The 19776-nt window shown below is 41.4% G+C and overlaps 1 protein-coding gene across 8 annotated transcripts in view; it reads right to left on the bottom strand.

Annotated features, from left to right (window-relative positions):
• The window catches only part of NRXN1 (neurexin 1), a 1323847-nt gene that overhangs the window by 739190 nt on the left and 564881 nt on the right, over positions 1-19776 (bottom strand). For all 8 annotated transcript variants that reach the window (XM_045010133.1, XM_045010135.1, XM_045010134.1 and 5 more), the window contains one exon: positions 2519-2957. In XM_045010133.1, coding sequence (XP_044866068.1) covers positions 2519-2957 — 439 coding nt within the window. The remainder of the gene's footprint in view (positions 1-2518; positions 2958-19776) is intronic.

Below are 19776 nucleotides of genomic sequence, written 5' to 3'. Positions count from 1 at the left end.
CTGAATTTAGCCTCACAGTTCCTTAACAAATATTGTGGGCCAAAGTCTTGTACAACTATGAACATTTAGGGGCATATCTTCAAATGTAACCAACTACACTGCATTCATTTTCTGACCAGAACTGACTCTGATTATAAAAATAACCTTCACTTCTCAGAATTGTCCCAGGGACAGGTTGTATCTAGGTCAATCCCTAAAGCAGTATTTCAGAAGAGAAGACACAAAATGAAGATCACAATGTAAATAATATGATTACCACTGGATGTCCCATCATAGTTGAGGTTTTTGGGCAGATTTGTTACCTCATGAGGAGTAAATAACTAAGTGACATGAGACAGCCAGAAAATCAACCTTTCTATAGTTCATGTTCAACTCACTAGAAATCAGGAACCATATAGTTACTTTTCATAATTATATCTGGAACCCCAGGGTAGGTTAAGTTAAATTAAATTTTGGGTTCTGTCTTTTTCTGGGCTTCCCTTTTCACACCCGCAATTATGTGGCTCCAGTTGAGGTCATTGGACTATCTAATATCTGATTTACAGGTGTAATTACTTTTTCACCCATCTGAATTAGGTAAATTGTACTGGAAAATTGTAAACACTAAAAGGCAGGCCTTGTTTGGAAAATCTGGCCCTAAAGTATATCATTACTTTTTCAGCAGAGGTCTCATCCTATACACTGTTGAGAGTCTCCTGCAAGATAAGTGTCTTTATTACCACTGAATTTGGGAGCTGTCAGTACATCTCCAAGACCCGCTCAAAGTATAGTTTCATAAAAGCAAATGAATAATCTATGCTAAAATCATATAGCTTTTGGAATGTACAGTAAATAATAATGCAAGATAAGGAGAAGGAAGAAAGATAAACCAGAAACCTGGAAGCTGAAAAACAAAGGAACACAAGATACAGAGGGAGAAATAGAGGAGGCGTACAGTACATTTTCAACTATGGAGATTAAATAATACACCTTCAAAGTGTACATAAATTAACGATGTAGTGCCATTTAACTGTTTTAGTTATGTAGGTAAACCACAGATCATTTAAGAATGCTCTTGTGGAATACGTCACAAGAATTCCCTGGCTGAATGAATTATAGCCTTTTTATTTACTGCTGTGATGTACGTTATTTCTTAGGAATTTTTTTTTAAACCTTTTAGATTCTGTTTTATTCTTAGAAGAATCTTGGCATGAACCTTTACATAGGAGTTAGAAGAGGAACCATAGAAGACCTTAAAAGTCCTCTGAATAATGACTATTGTTTACTTCCTGAAGTCAACTTGTATTAAACGAACTGCAACTGGAATGTAAGAAAGGTTTCACTAGCTAACACACTAAGGCATGGATGTGTCTACACTGCAGTTAAGCATCCATGGCTGGCCCATATCAGTTGATTTGCATGGGGTCTCAGAGCCTGGATGTCTACACTGCAGTTTTATAGCTCTGCAGTCCAGCCTGAGTCAGCTGACAAGTGTTAGCTGCAGCATAGAAATGCCCTGTGTGACTTGACATTTTACTGCAGAGTTAGGGGCAGCTGATGTTTTTATTACTAACAGTAAGTAATTATTAACCATAATGACTCATGTTGGCTTCAATGGCCAGTAGTCAAATATTTCCACTTTTGCTAGCACACAATTAGAACTGGGTGGAATTTTTTCAGCAAATAGTAAGTTTGCTGAAAAATGCATTTTTCATCTATTCACGAATTCAGGTTGCATTTGGTGAATAGTTTCAGCTGAAAAAAGTCCCCCAAAAACCCAATATTTCAGAAATGTTGCAATGGTTTGTTTAGAAAATGTCAAAACAGTTTCAAATTCACAGTCAAACATTTTGTTTGACCTAAACAATTTTTTTCTGGTTTTTCATTTCTGTAAGAAAAAATTTAAAAATTCAGTTTCACTTCAAAACAAAGCAATTTTCTTTTCATATTTTTCTGTTCAGCCACCAAACAGAAAAAAAATCAATTATTTTCTTAGCTCCACATATAATACCATGTTTTGATCATGATTCATTAGCATGCATATTAATTATGCAGAGGTTCACTGACTCCATTAGAAGGGTTTGGTTGTTTCTATGGGCACAGTATTCACTTTTACTATACAGGAGATTACTTACAATTTGCTAGTGTGTTGTGGTTTTTGTTGCTGTTGTTTTTTTTAAACTTGCAATTTGCCACTTCAGCTCCTTCTACAAATATGATGATGTAAGTGATTATCAGGAGTACAGGGTGCTCTGTTTGGTAGTTTATTTTTGTTGTTTTTACTGTTTTTTGCAAGTACATGATACATTGACTTGCAAGAGTTAGTACTTGATTACCCAGTAAATGTTCACATAACATACTGTTCTCTGGAAATTATTTGTGTTTTGAGTTTTAATACCTGACAATAATGATTCATTATACCTCCCTTATTTAGCTGATATGTAACTTCAACAGTAAAAAAACACCATATAATTACAACTCTCAAATCTTTTTAAACAGAAAAAAAGAAAAGAAGAAGAAGCTATTTTAAGAAATTTACCTGACCGTCCATCCCGCTGAAAGTCCACATGGTACCACTCTCCATCATTCACTTTCTTTTGCAAGGCTTTTATTTTAATAGTACCCGATCCCATATCTAACAGCAGGTAAAGGTAACCATCAAGCATCTCAATGGCAAAAAAGTCAACCTTTACCATTTGTGGGTGTTTGGCATCTTTCTGATGCCTTGGTTTTCCATGACTGAAAAGAATCAGTCCATTTGGCTCAGTTGTGCGAAAGTCAAATGATATTGACCCTGTTTTCTTGGCATTCCACTTTGGCAAAGAGATGAAAGACTCCGGTGTTTCAAATGTGATTGGATCCAAGGTTGCAACATTCTCACATTTAAATGCTACAACTCCATGAATCTTCATTTTAGGATCTCCTTGCTTGGCAAGTCGAGATAACTCCAGTCTGACATCGTTATTTTTATATACAACCTGCAGACAAAGCACAGTGGTTACAATGGTAGAATTAACTGTATTAACCAATCAAACATAACCCTCAATAGGTTCAAGTATGTCAGTCGCTAATAATAGATGCTATTTAATATATGAGAATGTACAGATATATACATCATAGAAATGCAGGGCTGGAAGAGACCTTGAGAAGTCATCTAGGCCAGCCATTGCACTGAGGACCAAGTATACCTAGACAATCCCTAACAGGTGTTTGGCTAACCTGTTCTTAAACACCTCCAATGATGGGGATTCTGAAACCACCCTTGGAAGTCTATTCAGTGTTTAGCTATCCATATTGTTGGAAAGTTTTCCCTAATACCTAACCTATATCTTACTAGCTGCAAATTAAATCGATTACTTCTTGTCCCACCTGCATTGGACATGGAGAACAACTGATCATAGTCCTCTTTGTAACAGCCATTAACATATCTGAAGACTTACCAGGTTTCCCCTGTCTTTTCTCAAGACTAAATATGCCCAGTTTTGTTTTGTTTTTTAATTTCCTCATTGCTCAGGTTTTTGAAACCTTTTATCACTTTATTTGCTCTCCACTGGACTCTCTCCAATTTTTTCTTACAATGTGGCACTCAAAACTGGGACACAGTACTCCAGCTGAGGCCTCAACAGTGCTGATAGAGCAGGACAATTATCTTCTGCATCTTACATATGTAAACTCCTATTAACACACCCCAGAGAAATATCAGCTTTTTTCACAACTGCATCACATTGTTGGCTTATATTCAATATGATTCACTATAATCACAGATCCTTTTCAGCAGTAATACTGCTTAGCCAATTATTCTCTGTTTTGTATTTGTGCATTTGATTTTACCTTCCTAAGTGCAGTACTTTACACTTGTTTATTGAATTACATGTTGTTGATATCAGACCAATTCTCAGATTTGTCAAGGTTGTTTTGAATTCCAATCCTCTTCTCCAAAGTGTTAGTAACCCCTCCCAGGTTGGCATCATTTGCAAATTTTATAAGCATACTCTCCACTCCATTATCCAAATTAAAAAGCACTGGACCCAGGAAAGACCCCTGTGGGACCCACTAGATGCATCCTCCCAGTATGACAGCTAGTCATTGATAACTACTCTTCGAGTACAATCTTTAAAAAAAAATGCACCCACCTTATAGTAATTTTAGACCACATTTCCCCATGCTGCTTGGGAGAAAGTCATGTGGGACTGTCTGAAAAGCTTTACTTAAAATCAAGATAAATCACATCTACAGCTTCCCCCTTTTCCACTAGGCCAGTAACCATGTCAAAGAATGAAATTAGGTTGTTTTGGCATTATTTGTTTTTGACAAATTCATGTTGGCTATTACTTGTAACCTTATTTATATATATCTATATATATATATAATATATGAAGTAGCTCTTTTCATTAACTAACACTAACAATAGCTTGAATTAAATCAAACAGCATTGCTCTAAAAATATTCCTAGTTAATTCAAATAATCTAAAAGAATCTGCACAGAATTTGTGCTATCTGTGGCAAATTAGCTTGTGTGTACTTGATTGTTGAATAGCCTTCTGTGTGCAGCCATTTTGCTGATGTCAGTGAAGTATTAGATTTCTTGCTCCCCTAAGCTCTTTATTACTTTCTTAAGTCTTGTACTTCTGTATACAAAATCTTTCAAGGTCAGATATCACTTTGTAACATTTTTTTTCCACAAGTTAACACATTTTTGCCTTGTCCTAGGAATTGGGGATAATAGCATCTGTGTTGACCATGAAGCAATACAATTGGGACGCCAATATCAGAGAAAAGACTGAAGCCAGGACAATCACAGACAGTATGACTGGATGCCATACTGCTGAATTTCCCCACCATTAAAGTCTGGCTGAAGGTTATTGGATAAAGCTGAAAGACAGTATTTGTTTTTAATTTAATCAACCTGCGTTTCAAATGCTCCTGTTCCATATCATACCTTTGTTTTACTCCACCCCCCAGAAAAGCTGGCCACACAAGTCTTTTTCTAAGCAATAAAACCACTGCTATCATACTGTTTATCAACATATTCTGGTAGCGGTGTTCTTTCTGTGTTATGAATAACATGACTGCTGTATATGCAAGTCTCTCCACTAATGGGCTTTTGGGATCATGTTAAACAATCAATAAAATTAATCAATAATGCACAGTAAATGCCTGGCTCTGAAACATCATTAATTGAGGGTCCCAGTAAAGTAGAAATCTCTCTTTAGCCCCCTAACATTTCGTGTTTCTAAGGGTATGGCTATACTTTGAGGTAGGAGTATAATTGCCAATGAAAGGAGACATAGCTGCACTAGCTCTGATTGAGCTAGTGTTTTAATAAATAGAGCATAGCTGTGCTGGCATGAATGGCAGGAGGGGTGAGCTGCCTTTGAGTATTTGCCTACTGTCTCAGACAGGTATATACTTGGCAGCTCACCCTTCCTCTTGTTTGTGCTGTTGTGGCTACTCTATTTCTAGAGCACTAGCTTGACCAGACCTGGCAAGGGTGCCTCTTCTCAAGTTGGGAATTATGAGCCCAGATCAAAGGTAAACATACCATAGATGACACATCTCAGGAGTGGCTGTTGTAAAATAGTGTCCAAATATAAACATATATTAAAAATGTGAGGGCCAGATCCTCAGCTGGTATAATCACTGGAACTCCATTAATTTAAATGGAGAAATGACAATTTACGCCAGCTGACGATATGACCAGACCATTTTATAATAAATAATGGTGGAACATATTCCACCATATTAAAATATAGTCGTAAAAACTAACAATAAATCTCTCCCCCTCTTTCTCACTGGGTACAGTTCTATATGGTGCTGCTTCTTCCCATGGGAGCTGAAGGTGCTCTGCACGTCTTAGAATGAGGAAAAAATAGTCTTTACTATACATATGCAGACATTAAATAGGCCTGAATCCTATCTTACCCTAGTGTTAATCAGTGTCAACTCCAATGAAGTTACTAGGCAAACTCCTGGGTGGGCAAATGGGATTGGCAAACAGGGGAGAAAGAGTGTGAGAGGCTCCCTTTCTAGATATTGTTCTGTGATCAGTACTGTGATGGTCAGTGATGGAACAGTGGTGACATGATATCTTTCCTGCCAGAAGGGAATTCCTCTGTATGAAGTGCAAGCTGGTGGCTGCGCTGGAAGAAAAGATTTGTGCTCTGGAAGGACAAGTACAGACACTGCAGACTATCAGAGAGCTTGGGGAAATCTTGCACTAGCAGAAAGAGCAAGCATTACCATGCCAGATTCAAGTGAGAAAAGAACTGTCCACCAAGGAACCAGAGAGCATGAGCATCAAAGACGAGGCCTGGCAGTTCATAGCCACCAGAGGCAAGAGGAGGAGAAGTGACCTCCAAAAGAAGAAAGAGGACCGTCCATGTATCAGCAATGGAGATATAGATGAGCAACCGTATTCATGTTCTCTCCACAGGTACTAATGCTGAGAGTGGACTAGATGATACATCCGAGGGAAGGGAGCAGAAAGAGACTCTACCAATTGGAAGGCATGAGATGCACTGTCCTAGGGATGGGGCTTCCACGACCACCACTCCCAAGAGAAGAAGGAGGGTGGTGGTGGTTGGGGACTCCCTCCTCAGGGGGACTGAGTCATCTATCTGCCACCCCGACCGAGAAAACTGAGAGGTCTGCTGCTTGCCAGGAGCTAGGATTCACGATGTGACGGAGAGACTGCCGAGACTCATCAAGCCCTCGGATCGCTACCCCTTCCTGCTTCTCCACGTGGGCACCAATGATACTGCCAAGAATGACCTTGAGCGGATCACTGCAGACTACGTGGCTCTGGGAAGAAGGATAAAGGAGTTTGAGGCACAAGTGGTGTTCTTGTCCATCCTCCAAGTGCAGGGAAAAGGCCTGGGTAGAGATCGTCGAATTGTGGAAGTCAACGAATGGCTACGCAGGTGGTGTCAGAGAGAAGGCTTTGGATTCTTCGACCATGGGATGGTGTTCCAAGAAGGAGGAGTGCTAGGCAGATATGGGCTCCACCTAACGAAGAGAGGGAAGAGCATCTTCACAAGCAGGCTGGCTAACCTAGTGAGGAGGGCTTTAAACTAGGTTTACCAGGGGAAGGAGACCAAAGCCCTGAGGTAAGTGGAGAAATGGAATACCGGGAGGAAGCACGAGCAGGAGAGTGCAAGAGAGGAGGACTCCTGTCTCAGACTGAGAAAGCGGGACAATCAGTGAGTTATCTTAAGTGCCTATACACAAATGCAAGAAGCATGGGAAACAAGCAGGGAGAACTGGAAGTCCTGGCACAGTCAAGAAACTATGATGTGACTGGAATAACAGAGACTTGGTGGGATAACTCACATGACTGGAGTACTGTCATGGATGGAAATAAACGGTTCAGGAAGGACAGGCAGGGCGGAAAAGGTGGGGGAGTTGCATTGTATCAGAGCTCCGGTATGAAACTGCAGAAAAACCTGAGAGTCTCTGGATTAAGTTTAGAAGAGTGAGAAACAAGGGTGATGTCTTGGTGGGAATCTGCTATAGACCACCAGACCAGGGGGATGAGGTGGACGAGACTTTCTTCTGGCAACTAGCAGAAGTTGCTAGATCGCAGGCCCTGGTTCTCATGGGAGACTTTAATCACCCTGATATCTGCTGGAAGAGCAATACAGAGGTACACAGACAATCCAGGAAGTTTTTGGAAAGTGTAGGGGACAATTTCCTGGTGCAAGTGCTGGAGGAACCAAGTAGGGGCAGAGCTCTTCTAGACCTGCTGCTCACAAACGGGGAAGAATTAGTAGGGGAAGCAAAAGTGGATGGGAACCTGGGACCATGATATGGTCGACTTCAGGATCCTGAAACGAGGAAGAAAGGAGAGCAGCAGAATACAGACCCTGGACTTCAGAAAAGCAGACTTTGACTCCCTCAGGGAACTGATGGGCAGGATCCCCTTGTAGAATAACATGAGGAGGAAAGGAGTCCAGGAGAGATGGCTGTATTTTAAAGAATCCTTATTGAGGTTGCAGGAAAAAAAAATCCCAATGTGTAGAAAGAATAGTAAATATGGCAGGCGACCAGCTTGGCTTAACAGTGAAATCATTGCTGATCTTAAATGCAAAAAAGAAGCTTACAAGAAGTGTAAGCTTGGACAAATGACCAGGGAGGAGTATAAAAATATTGCTCAGGCATGCAGAAGTTAAATCAGGAAGGCCAAATCACACTTGCAGTTGTAGCTAGCAAGAGATGTTAAGAGTAACAAGAAGGGTTTCAGGTATGTTAGCAACAAGAAGAAAGTCAAGGAAAGTGTGGGCCCCTTACTGAATGAGGGAGGCAATCTAGTGACAGAGGATGTGGAAAAAGCTAATGTACTCAATGATTTTTTTGCTTCTGTCTTCATAAACAAGGTCAGCTCCCAGACTGCTGCACTGGGCAGCACAGTAGGGGAGAAGGTGACGAGCCCTCTGAGAACAAAGAAGTGGTTCAGGACTATTTAGAAAAACTGGACGAGCACAAGTCCATGGGGCCGGATGCGCTGCATCCGAGGGTGCTAAAGGAGCTCGCCGATGTGATTGAAGAGCCATTGGCCATTATCTTTGAAAACTCATGGCGATCGGGGGAGGTCCCGGATGACTGAGAAAAGGCTAATGTAGTGCCCATCTTTAAAAAAGGGAAGAAGGAGGATCCGGGGAACTACAGGCCAGTCAGCCTCACCTCAGTCCCTGGAAAAATCATGGAGCAGGTCCTCAAGGAATCAATTCTGAAGCACTTAGAGGAGAGGAAAGTGATCAGGAAAAGTCAGCATGGATTCACCAAGGGCAAGTCATGCCTTACTAGCTGAATTGCCTTCTATGAGGAGATAACTGGGTCTGTGGATTGAGGGGAAAGCAGTGGATGTGTTATTCCGTGACTTTAGCAAAGTTTTTGATACGGTCTCCCACAGTATTCTTGCCGGCAAGTTAAAGAAGTACGGGCTGGATGAATGGACTATAAGGTGGACAGAAAGCTGGCTAGATCGTTGGGCTCAATGGGTAGTGATCAACAGCTCCATGTCTAGTTGGCAGCCAGTTTCAAGCGGAATGCCCAAAGGGTCGGTCCTGGGTACAGTATTGTTCAATGTCTTCATTAATGATCTAGAGGATGGCATGGACTGCACTCTCAGCAAGTTTGCAGATGATACTAAACTGGGAGAAGTGGTAGATACGCTGGAGGGTAGGAATAGGATACAGAGGGACCTAGACAAATTAGAGGATTGGGCCAAAAGAAACCTGATGAGGTTCAATAAGGACAAGTGCAGAGTCCTGCAGTTAGGACGTAAGAATCTCATTCACTGTTACAGACTAGGGACCGAATGGCTAGGCAGCAATTCTGCAGAAAAGGACATAGAGGTTATAGTGGATGAGAAGATGGACATGAGTCAACAGTGTGACCTTGTTGCCAAGAATTTTAAGGGTTTGATACAAGTCTAGTCCTGAGGAAAGGAAAGCTGCTAACACAGTGTGGCCTTGTTGCTAAGAAGGCTAACGGCATTTTGGGGCATTGCCAGCAGATCGAGGGACATGATCATTCCCCTCTATTCAGCATTGGTGAGGCCTCATCTGGAGTACTGTGTCCAGTTTTAGGCCCCACACTACAAGAAGGATGTGGAAAAATTGGAAAGAGTCCAGCGGAGGGCAACAAAAATGATTAGGGGGCTGGGATAGCTCAGTGGTTTGAGCATTGGCTTGCTAAACCCAGGGTTGTGAATTCAATCCTTGAGGGGGCCACTTAGGGATCAGGGGCCAAAAATTTGTCCTGCTAGTGAAGGCAGGGGGCTGGACTTGATGACCTTTCAAGGTCCCTTCCAGCTCTAGGAGATTGGTATATCTCCAATTATTACCTTAGCACATGAATTATGAGGAGAGGCTGACAGACCTGGGATTGTTTAGTCTGCAGAAGAGAAGAATGAGGGGGGATTTGACAGCTGCTTTCAACTACCTGAAAGGGGGTTCCAAAGAGAATGGATCTAGACTGTTCTCAATGGTAGCAGATGACAGAACAAGGAGTAATGTTCTCAAGTTGCAGTGGGGGAGGTTTAGGTTGGATATTAGGACAAACTTTTTCACTAGGAGGGTGGTGAAGCACTGGAATGGGTTTCCTAGAGAGGTGGTGGAATCTCCTTCCTTAGAGGTTTTTAAGGTCAGGCTTGACAAAGTCCTGGCTGGGATGATTTAGTTGGGAATTGGTCCTGCTTTGAGCAGGGGGTTGGACTAGATGACCTCCTGAGGTCCCTTCCAACTCTGATATTCTGTGATTCTATGATTCTATCCAATTGTGAAAACAGCCCAAAATATCTCTTGTTGTTTACAGTGTTGTAGCTATGTTGGTCCCAGGATATTAGATACACCAGGTGGGTGAGGTAATATTTTTATTGGACCAACTTCTGTTACCTTAAGATATTACCTTGCCTACCTTTTCTCAAAAATATCTGTGAAGATTCACTGGTCCAATGAAATGGAGAGCTGTATGGGACACACCTGCGGAGGGATGCTTAGCAAGCCCACAAAGAGATCTCCAACTATCCAAGACAGACAGACTGTCCTTGTTGGGAATTCTATTGGAAGAAGAATTGAAACACTTTGCAAGGGGACATCAGGGTGGTATGCTGTCTTCCTAAAGAAAGGCATGAAATGTGACTCTAAGATTGGAAGTCGATGGGAAAAAATCCACTGGAGATGTTACATATTGGAACTAATGACACTGCTTCACAAGATACTTCACAGATTTTAGATGGCTTAAGGGAACTCAGAGGGATGCAGAAGGTCCAAGTAATCTTCTTGGAGCTTCTTTTTGTCTCGTGAGCAAAGGAAGACTAAAAGTAGAAGATTCTGGAAGTGAACTACTGACTATGTAAGTGGTGTAACATAGTTTAGTGGAACACTGACCCACCTTCCTGCGGGGAGGGAGTGGGCTTTTACAATTTGGATGAACTTCATCACAGTAGAAGGGGAACCAATTTTCTAGGGGACAGCTGGCTATGCTAGTCAGCAGGGTGTTTAACAACAAAAGGGGATGGTGAAAAGGGGGAACAAATGAACACTCATAACTAAATGAAGATGTTGGGAACAAAAATCAGTCAAGTAAATGAAGGGCCATGAAAAGAAAAAAATATATAATTGCCTATATTCCAATGCATGTAGATAATTAACAAGAGGAACTGGAATTGCTCCTTTGTGAGCATAAATTCCATCTATTTGATATTACTGAAAATTGATGGGAAGATCCACATGACTAAAATGTTAAAATCAATGTTATAGTCTTTTTAGGAAGGATTGAGATGGCAAAAGGGGAGAGGGATAGGGCACTATGTAAAAATGGTTTTATCTGTTTCTGAGGATATGTCGAGACTGTAATAAAACACCTGTGTCTGGCCTGTGTCAGCTGACTCAGATTCATGGGGTCAGGCTGCGGGGCTATAAAATTGCAATCTATATATCTGGGCTTGGGCTTGAGGCCAACTGCGGTCCCAGCGCACAGGATTCAGCCCAAGCCTGGATATCTGCACTGCAATTTTATGGCCCCACAGCCAAGCCTCACGAGTCTCAGTCAGTTGACGTGGGCCAGCTGCAGTGTTTTATTGCTGTGCAGACATATCCTTAGACACTGACAACTCAGATGCAAATGGTCTTGAATGTTTATGGATCCATGTCCTCAGACATAGCTGGGTACTACTGGTGTCTGCTGAAGACCACCATATCACACAGAAAAAGGGTAACTGACCCCTTAAGCATCTATATATGGGGGCGGGGGGAGGTGGTTATTATAGAGAATTACAACCCATGTGACATACTGGATATCTAAAGCTGCCAGTATTGAAACATCCTCAGAATTTCTAAAGATTATAGATGACAATTTCCTAATTCAAAAAAATGTAGCATCCAACATGAAGGAATTTTATATTAGACCTCATCTTAACCAGTAAAGAAGAATTGATTGCAGAACTGAAATGAGTGATTCCTTAAGTGTATGTGATCATGTTTTGATTATTCAGATCTCACACAACAAATGAAAAAGTATACTTGGTGTTTTAAGAGGGCCAATTTACAAAATTGAATACAATTATAAGCCAAATCAACAGGGAAAAAATTAAAACAGAAAAAGCAAATGATAATTGGGAATTGTTTAAGAATATTTTATTAGAATCTCAAAAACTCTCAATGCCACAATCCCGAACAAATTCCACGCTAATTAAAAAAAATGTAACCAGACCTAAAGGGGAAGTAAAAGCAGTTATAAATGTTATGTATAAACACGCACATGAAAAAGGGGAACTTGATAGCAATGAATATAAATATATAAATTAGACGATTGGAATTGTATAAAATTGATAAGGGAAGCAAAAAGACCCAAGAAGAAATCAATTGTCAGTTGAATTAAGGACAAGGGAAGATTTTTAAAGATTATATTAGGAACAAAGGAATCTAACAATGGTATTTGTACAGTTACTAGATGGAAAGGATAGAGTTGTGAATAATAATGCAGAAAAGGCAGAAGTATTCCATAGATATTTCTGTTCTATATTTAGTAAAAAACCAGATGAAGATATACTTTTCATTACAATGGTAACACAGGAGGATGTTAAATAGTAGCTATTAAAATTAGACATTTTAAAATCAGATGGTGTGGAAAACTTGTATCCCAGAGTTTAAAAGAGCTGTCTCAGGAGCTTTGTGGACTCAATGTTGATTTTCAATAAATCTTGGAACACTGGGAAAGTTCCAGAACACTAGAAGAAAGCTCATGTGCCAATATTTTAAAAGGAAAAATGAGATGACCTGGGTGATTATATGCCTCATATCTATCCCAGGCAAAGTGATGGAATGGCTGATACTGGACTCTATCAATAAAGAATTAAAAGAGAATAATACACATAATGCCAACTAACATGAGTTTGCAGACAATAACACATCAAATTAATTTTATATCCTTTTTTGTTTGGTTGATAAAGGTTAAGAATATTACATCAATATTATTGTCATGTTTGGTACCACATGACATTTTGATTAAGAAATAGAGATGATACAAAATCAACACGGTACACACTAAATAGATTAAAATCTGGCTACTGACAAGTCTCAAAATATAATTCTAAATGAGGACTCAATCCAAGGGAAAAGATAGTCATGTTTTTAGTGGGACTGAAGTTTCCATGGCTGTTTAAAAACACACCCACAAGTAATCATGTCAGTGCAGTTTGCAGCACAGGAGTGCTTCTGGATTCTTTGCTTATCCTAAATTCTCACATAGCAGCATCTGTAAGTAACACTTTACCAGCTATGTACCATCCTGGCAGTATGTACCAGTCATATATGCTTTTGTTACTATGACAGATACAGCAATTTCCTGGAAAAATCTTATTGAATTAACTTAAACTTCACTGAATTAAGTTTATATATTTTTAGAAGTTCTTCATATTAAAAATGCAAATGTTTATGTATTATTGTGGGATTGTATGTAACTTCTCTAGGGGAAGACATGACTAATGTAAACCCTGGGAAGTGTTGCAAGCTTCTAAGGACTATCTGAAACAATGTGCAGGACAAGAATGAACTTTTAAAGTTAAATAGGTTTCCCAGGAAATCTCCACGGGGAAGTGTTTACTAATGTATCCACTCTGTAATGTATCCAGCAACTCAGCCTTTCGAAGCTTTGCCCCGAGGAGGGGACTTTTGTCTGTTGGCCACTTGTTTCATGAGGACAAGATCAGAGGTCCAAACTGTATAAAGGAGCAACTCTCAGATTCATGGGTGTGCTTGTTCTGAGCCAAAATTGTTATGAACTTGTAACCACAGAAAAACCCCTTGGTGGGTTTGAATGACTGTCTCCTCCCAGTGCCCTTGGTAAGATTATTAGCATGGGTGTAAGTTCTTTTATTATTTTAATAAGTTATCTCTGAATTGCTTTCACCTTAGGAATATATGTGCTTGTATAGGTAAAGCTGTGTTGCAGCTTATAACTGTGGGCAATAATGCTGTTTTTATAACCTCTGAGGAGAAAAGCAAAGCAGGCTTGTGTAGACAATCTGACTTGCTGAGGATTCATAGAGTAGATATGGAACTGATCAATCTGGAAATGCCCTGGTCATGATGGAGTGAGACTTGTGCATGTATCCAAGAGAGGTCACAGCTGGGGATTCAGAAATCTAAGAATGGGTGCCCTTGATGAACCGCAGAAGGGAAATACATGTGAAATTGCCCTGAAATGTGATGATTGATGATTGGCAATCCCTCGATTCGAGGATGATCTCTACCATGGATTTACATATGGGTCCTGAGATGACTCAGGAGTCCGAGCCTGGAATCACAAATCTGCCCGCAGTAGGTACAGACATTTTATGGCATGCCAGCGGCCTGCTGGGAGAAAGTTACTTCTTTTTCCTTCCTTCTCTCTCTCTTTTCAGCTTAGAGGGCAAGGTGCTTCTCCTTGAAGCGGGCCACTGCCTGATGGAGGATATGGCGCCATTGGGGTCGGTTGGTGGCTTGCTCTTCCCAGCTTGTGATGTCCACATCAGTTTTCTTAAGATACGCATTCAGTGTGTCTTTGTCGGGTTTACTCTGACCACCATGGGATCTCGGACCATGGGTGAGCTGAGAGTAAAGGGCTTGTTTTGGGAAGCAAGAGTCTGGCATCCTCACACCATGTCCAAGCCAGCAAAGTTGGTGCATGAGGATCATTGCTTCAATGCTGGTGACATTGGCTTTGGTGAGGATGCTGGCATTAGTGTGGCGATCTTGTGGAGGCATCGTTGGTGATGCCTCTACAAACTCTTGAGGTGCTATTGATAGGTCACCCAGGTTTTGCATCCATAGAGGAGTGTTGGAACAACAACTGTCTTATAGACCTGGATATCAGTGTCCTGTCGAAGGTCATGGTACATGAAAACCATCAGAGCAATTTCCCAAAAGGAAGCACTTGAGCACTGGATCTTGTGCTGGATCTCACTGTTGATTTTTGCATTTTGAGAAAGTTGGCTACCGAGGTAGCAAAAAGTGCTCAACTGTCTCCAAAATCTGATCCTCAGTGTTGATTTGTGGTGGGTCATGTGCAAGGCCTGAAGCAGGTTGATAGAACCCTTTAGTCTTCTCAATATTGAGTGAGAGTCTTAGGCTTCAGTAAGCTTGTGCAAGAAAATCCAGTATGGACTGAAGGTCATCCTCAGTGTGCGCGAGGATGACACAATCATCAGCATACAGAAGATCAGTAATGGATGCCCTGAAGACTTTAGACTTCGAGCGAAGACGTTGAAGATTAAAGAGCTGTCCATCCATTCTGTATTGAATGTCAACTCCATTGGGGAGATGATCTTTAATGAGGACCAAAATGACTACTACATAGATGGAAAACAGGGTTGGGGCAACAACGCATCCTTGCTTAACCCCAGTTTTGATGATGAAAGTTTCCATCTCATGGCAATTACAGAGAACTGTGGCAGTCATCTGATCATGGGGAGGCCTTAGGACCTTAATACATTTTGGAGGACAGCCAAATCTGGCCAACATCTTCTACTGGGCTTTGCAATTGACAGAGTCAAAGGCCTTTGTCAAATTGATGAAAGCCATGTACAGGTCCTGATTTTGCTCCCAAGATTTTTCCTGGATTTTGCAGGCAATGAAGATCATGTTGGTTGTCCTGCAGGATGGTCTAAAACTGCACCAAGATTCAGGCAATGTTTCCTCAGCCAGGGGAAGTAATCAGTTTAAGAGGATATGGGCAAGAACTTTCTCTGCTATAGATAGCAAGGCAATGTCTTGATAGTTTCCACACTTTGACTTATCTCCTTTTTTAAAGATTGTAACAATGTTAGTGTTTCTCAAGTCTTCTGGAATCTTCTATTATTCCAGATATGAAGAAAAGGAACATAGAGCTTCCCTACCAGTTCTTCACCTCCAAACTTGTAGACTTCAGCTGGTATGCCATCTGGCCCTACTGCCTTGATATTCTTAGTCTGCATAGTGGCTTGTGTTACTTCTTCAAGGATGGGGGGGGGGTCAGCAAGAGATTCTCTTTCATGTCTTTGAAGTATAGACTCAATAGTGGCATCAAAGATAGTTGACTCACGGTTCAGGAGTAGCTCAAAATGCTCCTTCCATCTAGCTTTGATGGCTTTGCTGTCCTTAAAAAATGTTGACACGTTTGGGGCTTGGACAGGTATGAGTCCATCGGAGCATAGGCCATAAATGGCCCTTATTCCCCGAAAGAAACTCCTCATGTCATGTTTAACAGCATAAAGCTCTGTATCTTGGGCCTTTTTTTGCCACCACATATTTTTGATGTCACGGATTTTCCTTTGCGCATCAGCCTTGAGTTGCTTGTATGACTCTTTCCTCTGCTGATGTGATATGTCATTTTGCCACAAGTGATGAGCTTTTCTTTTCTGGTCAAGTAAGCCCTGAATCTCAGCATCATTCTCATGAAACCAATCTTGGTGATGGTGAATGACATAGCCAATGGACTCAGCACATGTTGAGAGAATGGCAGTCTTTAATCCATTCCAGAGATTTTCTAACTGTGATAGTTACCACCCAGATGGACTACAGAGATGTAATCTACTTGGGCATGAAACTATCAGCCCTTAGGAAACTTCAATCAGTACAGAGCACAGCAGCACATATCCACAGCAACACAGGCTACGACAAGCATATCAGACTTGTCGTCCACTCACTCTACACTGGCTCCCTAGAGAGTATCACGTCCAAATTCAAGACCTCGGTCTTCAAGGTGCTTAATGATGAGGTCCTGGAACACCTGCAAGATCACCTAAAGCTCCAGCATAAGGAATGCAGTCAACAATTTCTTTCTCTATTCACAATGGAACTGTCTATAGCAAGGATACAAGTTGCCTGGCCAGGAGACTGAGCTTTCTTGGAAACAGCTCCAGATTGTGAAATGAACCAACCTGAATCTAAGACCTCACCACTTGCTATTTCAGGACAGCATGCACTCCTGTGACCTGCCTTCACTAATAAAAAAAACAGATAGCACAGCAGTCATATATATATGAATCTATTAATATTTTTCTCCCAGTAGAGAAGAGAGAAATAAGACAAGTACCACACAACAGAGGTTAGACACATAGTTTAATGTATTATTGGAAGGCATTTAAATATTATTATGGGTATAGTATTAGAACCAGAATAGAATAGAACCCATCCTCAAAACATGGTCTTAATAAGGGGTAGGTGGGACTAACACTGGAGTCCATCAAGACTACTGCTACACTGATAAGAAGGGATTATGTTAAAGCAACACAACGTATTTCATCTTAATAACATAAGATTGGGAGAGATCTCTTGGGTCATAAGAACATAAGAACGGCCGTACCGGGTAAGACCAAAGGTCCATCTAGCCCAGTATCTGTCTACCAACAGTGGCCAATGCCAGGTGCCCCAGAGGGAGTGAACCTAACAGGCAATGATCAAGTGATCTCTCTCCTGCCATCCATCTCCATCCTCTGATGAACAGAGGCTAGGGACACCATTCTTTACCCATCCTGGCTAATAGCCATTTATGGACTTAGCCACCATGAATTTATCCAGTTCTCTTTTAAACACTGTTATAGTCCTAGCCTTCACAACCTCCTCAGGTAAGGAGTTCCACAAATTGACTGTGCGCTGCGTGAAGAAGAACTTCCTTTTATTTGTTTTAAACCTGCTGCCTATTAAATTCATTTGGTGACCCCTAGTTCTTGCATTATGGGAATAAGTAAATAACTTTTCCTTATCCACTTTCTCAACATCACTCATGATTTTATATACCTCTATCATAGCCCCCCTTAGTCTCCTCTTTTCCAAGATGAAGAGTCCTAGCCTCTTTAATCTTTCCTCATATAGGACCCTCTCCAAACGCCTAATCATTTTAGTTGCCCTTTTCTGAACCTTTTCTAGTGCTAGAATATCTTTTTTGAGGTGAGGAGACCACATCTGTACACAGTATTCAAGATGTGGGTGTACCATGGATTTATATAAGGGCAATAATATATTCTCAGTCTTATTCTCTATCCCCTTTTTAATGATTCCTAACATCCTGTTTGCTTTTTTGACTGCCTCTGCACACTGCGTGGACATCTTCAGAGAACTATCCATGATGACTCCAAGATCTTTTTCCTGACTCGTTGTTGCTAAATTAGCCCCATCATATTGTATGTATAGTTGGGGTTATTTTTTCCAATGTGCATTACTTTACATTTATCCACATTAAATTTCATTTGCCATTTTGTTGCCCAATCACTTAGTTTTGTGAGATCTTTTTGAAGTTCTTCACAATCTATTTTGGTCTTAACTACCTTGAGTAGTTTAGTTTCATCTGCAAACTTTGCCACCTCACTGTTTACCCCTTTCTCCAGATCATTTATGAATAAATTAAATAGGATTGGTCCTAGGACTGAGCCTTGGGGAACACCATTATTTACCCCTCTCCATTCTGAGAATTTACCATTAATTCCTACCCTTTGTTCCCTGTCTTTTAACCAGTTCTCAATCCATGAAAGGACCTTCCCTTTTATCCCATGACAGCTTAATTTACGTAAGAGCCTTTGGTGAGGGACCTTGTCAAAGGCTTTCTGGAAATCTAAGTACACTATGTCCACTGGATCCCCCTTGTCCACATGTTTGTTGTCATTGAATCCAGTCCCCTCCTATCACAGGTAACCATGCCATATAATCCTATTCATAAATGTATCAAACTCAGTCTTAAAACTAGTTAGGTTTCTTCCCCCCCTACTCTTCTTGAAAGAACTGCACCTCTCAGATCTTGCTTTCAAAAGAGTGAATGGTCTCCTTTTCCAGAATTTGCTAGCAAGAGGAATGAATGACTGAACAGAGTCACCAGCAGAACTAGTAGAAAAATTAACAAAACGTTTCACTTAAAAATATTTTTCCACCTAATATTTTTGTGGAAATTTAAAACAAACTGTGACAAAGTTCCTCCTCTACCTTGGTGGATCCTGTGCTTATTGGCAGATTTGCTTGCCTCAGAGATTCACCATGTGGGTCAGTTAACAGCCCAGAGCCCTTCCCCTCTGGTAGAAGCCACAGTCCAGGTAAATTCCTCCTGTGTCTGATCAGGATTTGGGCGGTTTGGGGGGAACCTGGGCCCACCCTCTACTCTGGGTTCCAGCCCAAGGCCTTGTGGACTGCAGTTGTCTAGAGTGCCTCCTGGTACAGCTGCACAACAGCTACAACTCCCTGGGCCAGGGCTGGCTCCAGGGTTTTTGCCAACCCAAGCGGCAAAAAAAAAAAAGCTGCGATCACGATCAGCAGCAGCTCCACCACACTGCTTTCTTCTTTGGCAGCACTTTGGCGGCTGGTCCTTCCCTCCGAGAGGGACCGAAGGACCCGCCGCCGAATTGCCACCGAAGAACCTGACATGCCACCTCTTCCCCTTGGCTGCCCCAGGCATCTGCTTGCTGAGCTGGTGCCTGGAGCCGGTCCTGCCCTGGGCTACTTCCCCATGGCCTCCTCCCAACACCTTCTTTATCCTCACCACAGGACCTTTCTCCTGGTGTCTGATAATGCTTGTACTCTTCAGTCCTCCAGCAATATGCCTTCTCACTCTCAGCTCCTAGTGCCTCTTGCTCCCAGCTCCTCACATGCATGCTACAAACTGAAGTGAGGTCCTTTTTAACTCAGGTGCCCTGATTAGCCAGCCTGTCCTAATTGATTCTAGCAGTTTCTTCTTAATTGGCTCCAGGTGTCCTAATTAGCCTGCCTGCCTTAGTTGGTTCCAGCAAGTTCCTGCTTGGAACTGCCCGTTACCTTACCCAGGGAAAAGGGATCTATTTAATCTGGGACTAAT

Source organism: Mauremys mutica, chromosome 3, assembly GCF_020497125.1.
Source record: "Mauremys mutica isolate MM-2020 ecotype Southern chromosome 3, ASM2049712v1, whole genome shotgun sequence".
Taxonomy (NCBI): domain Eukaryota; kingdom Metazoa; phylum Chordata; order Testudines; family Geoemydidae; genus Mauremys; species Mauremys mutica.
This window is presented reverse-complemented; position numbering and strand designations above follow the sequence as displayed.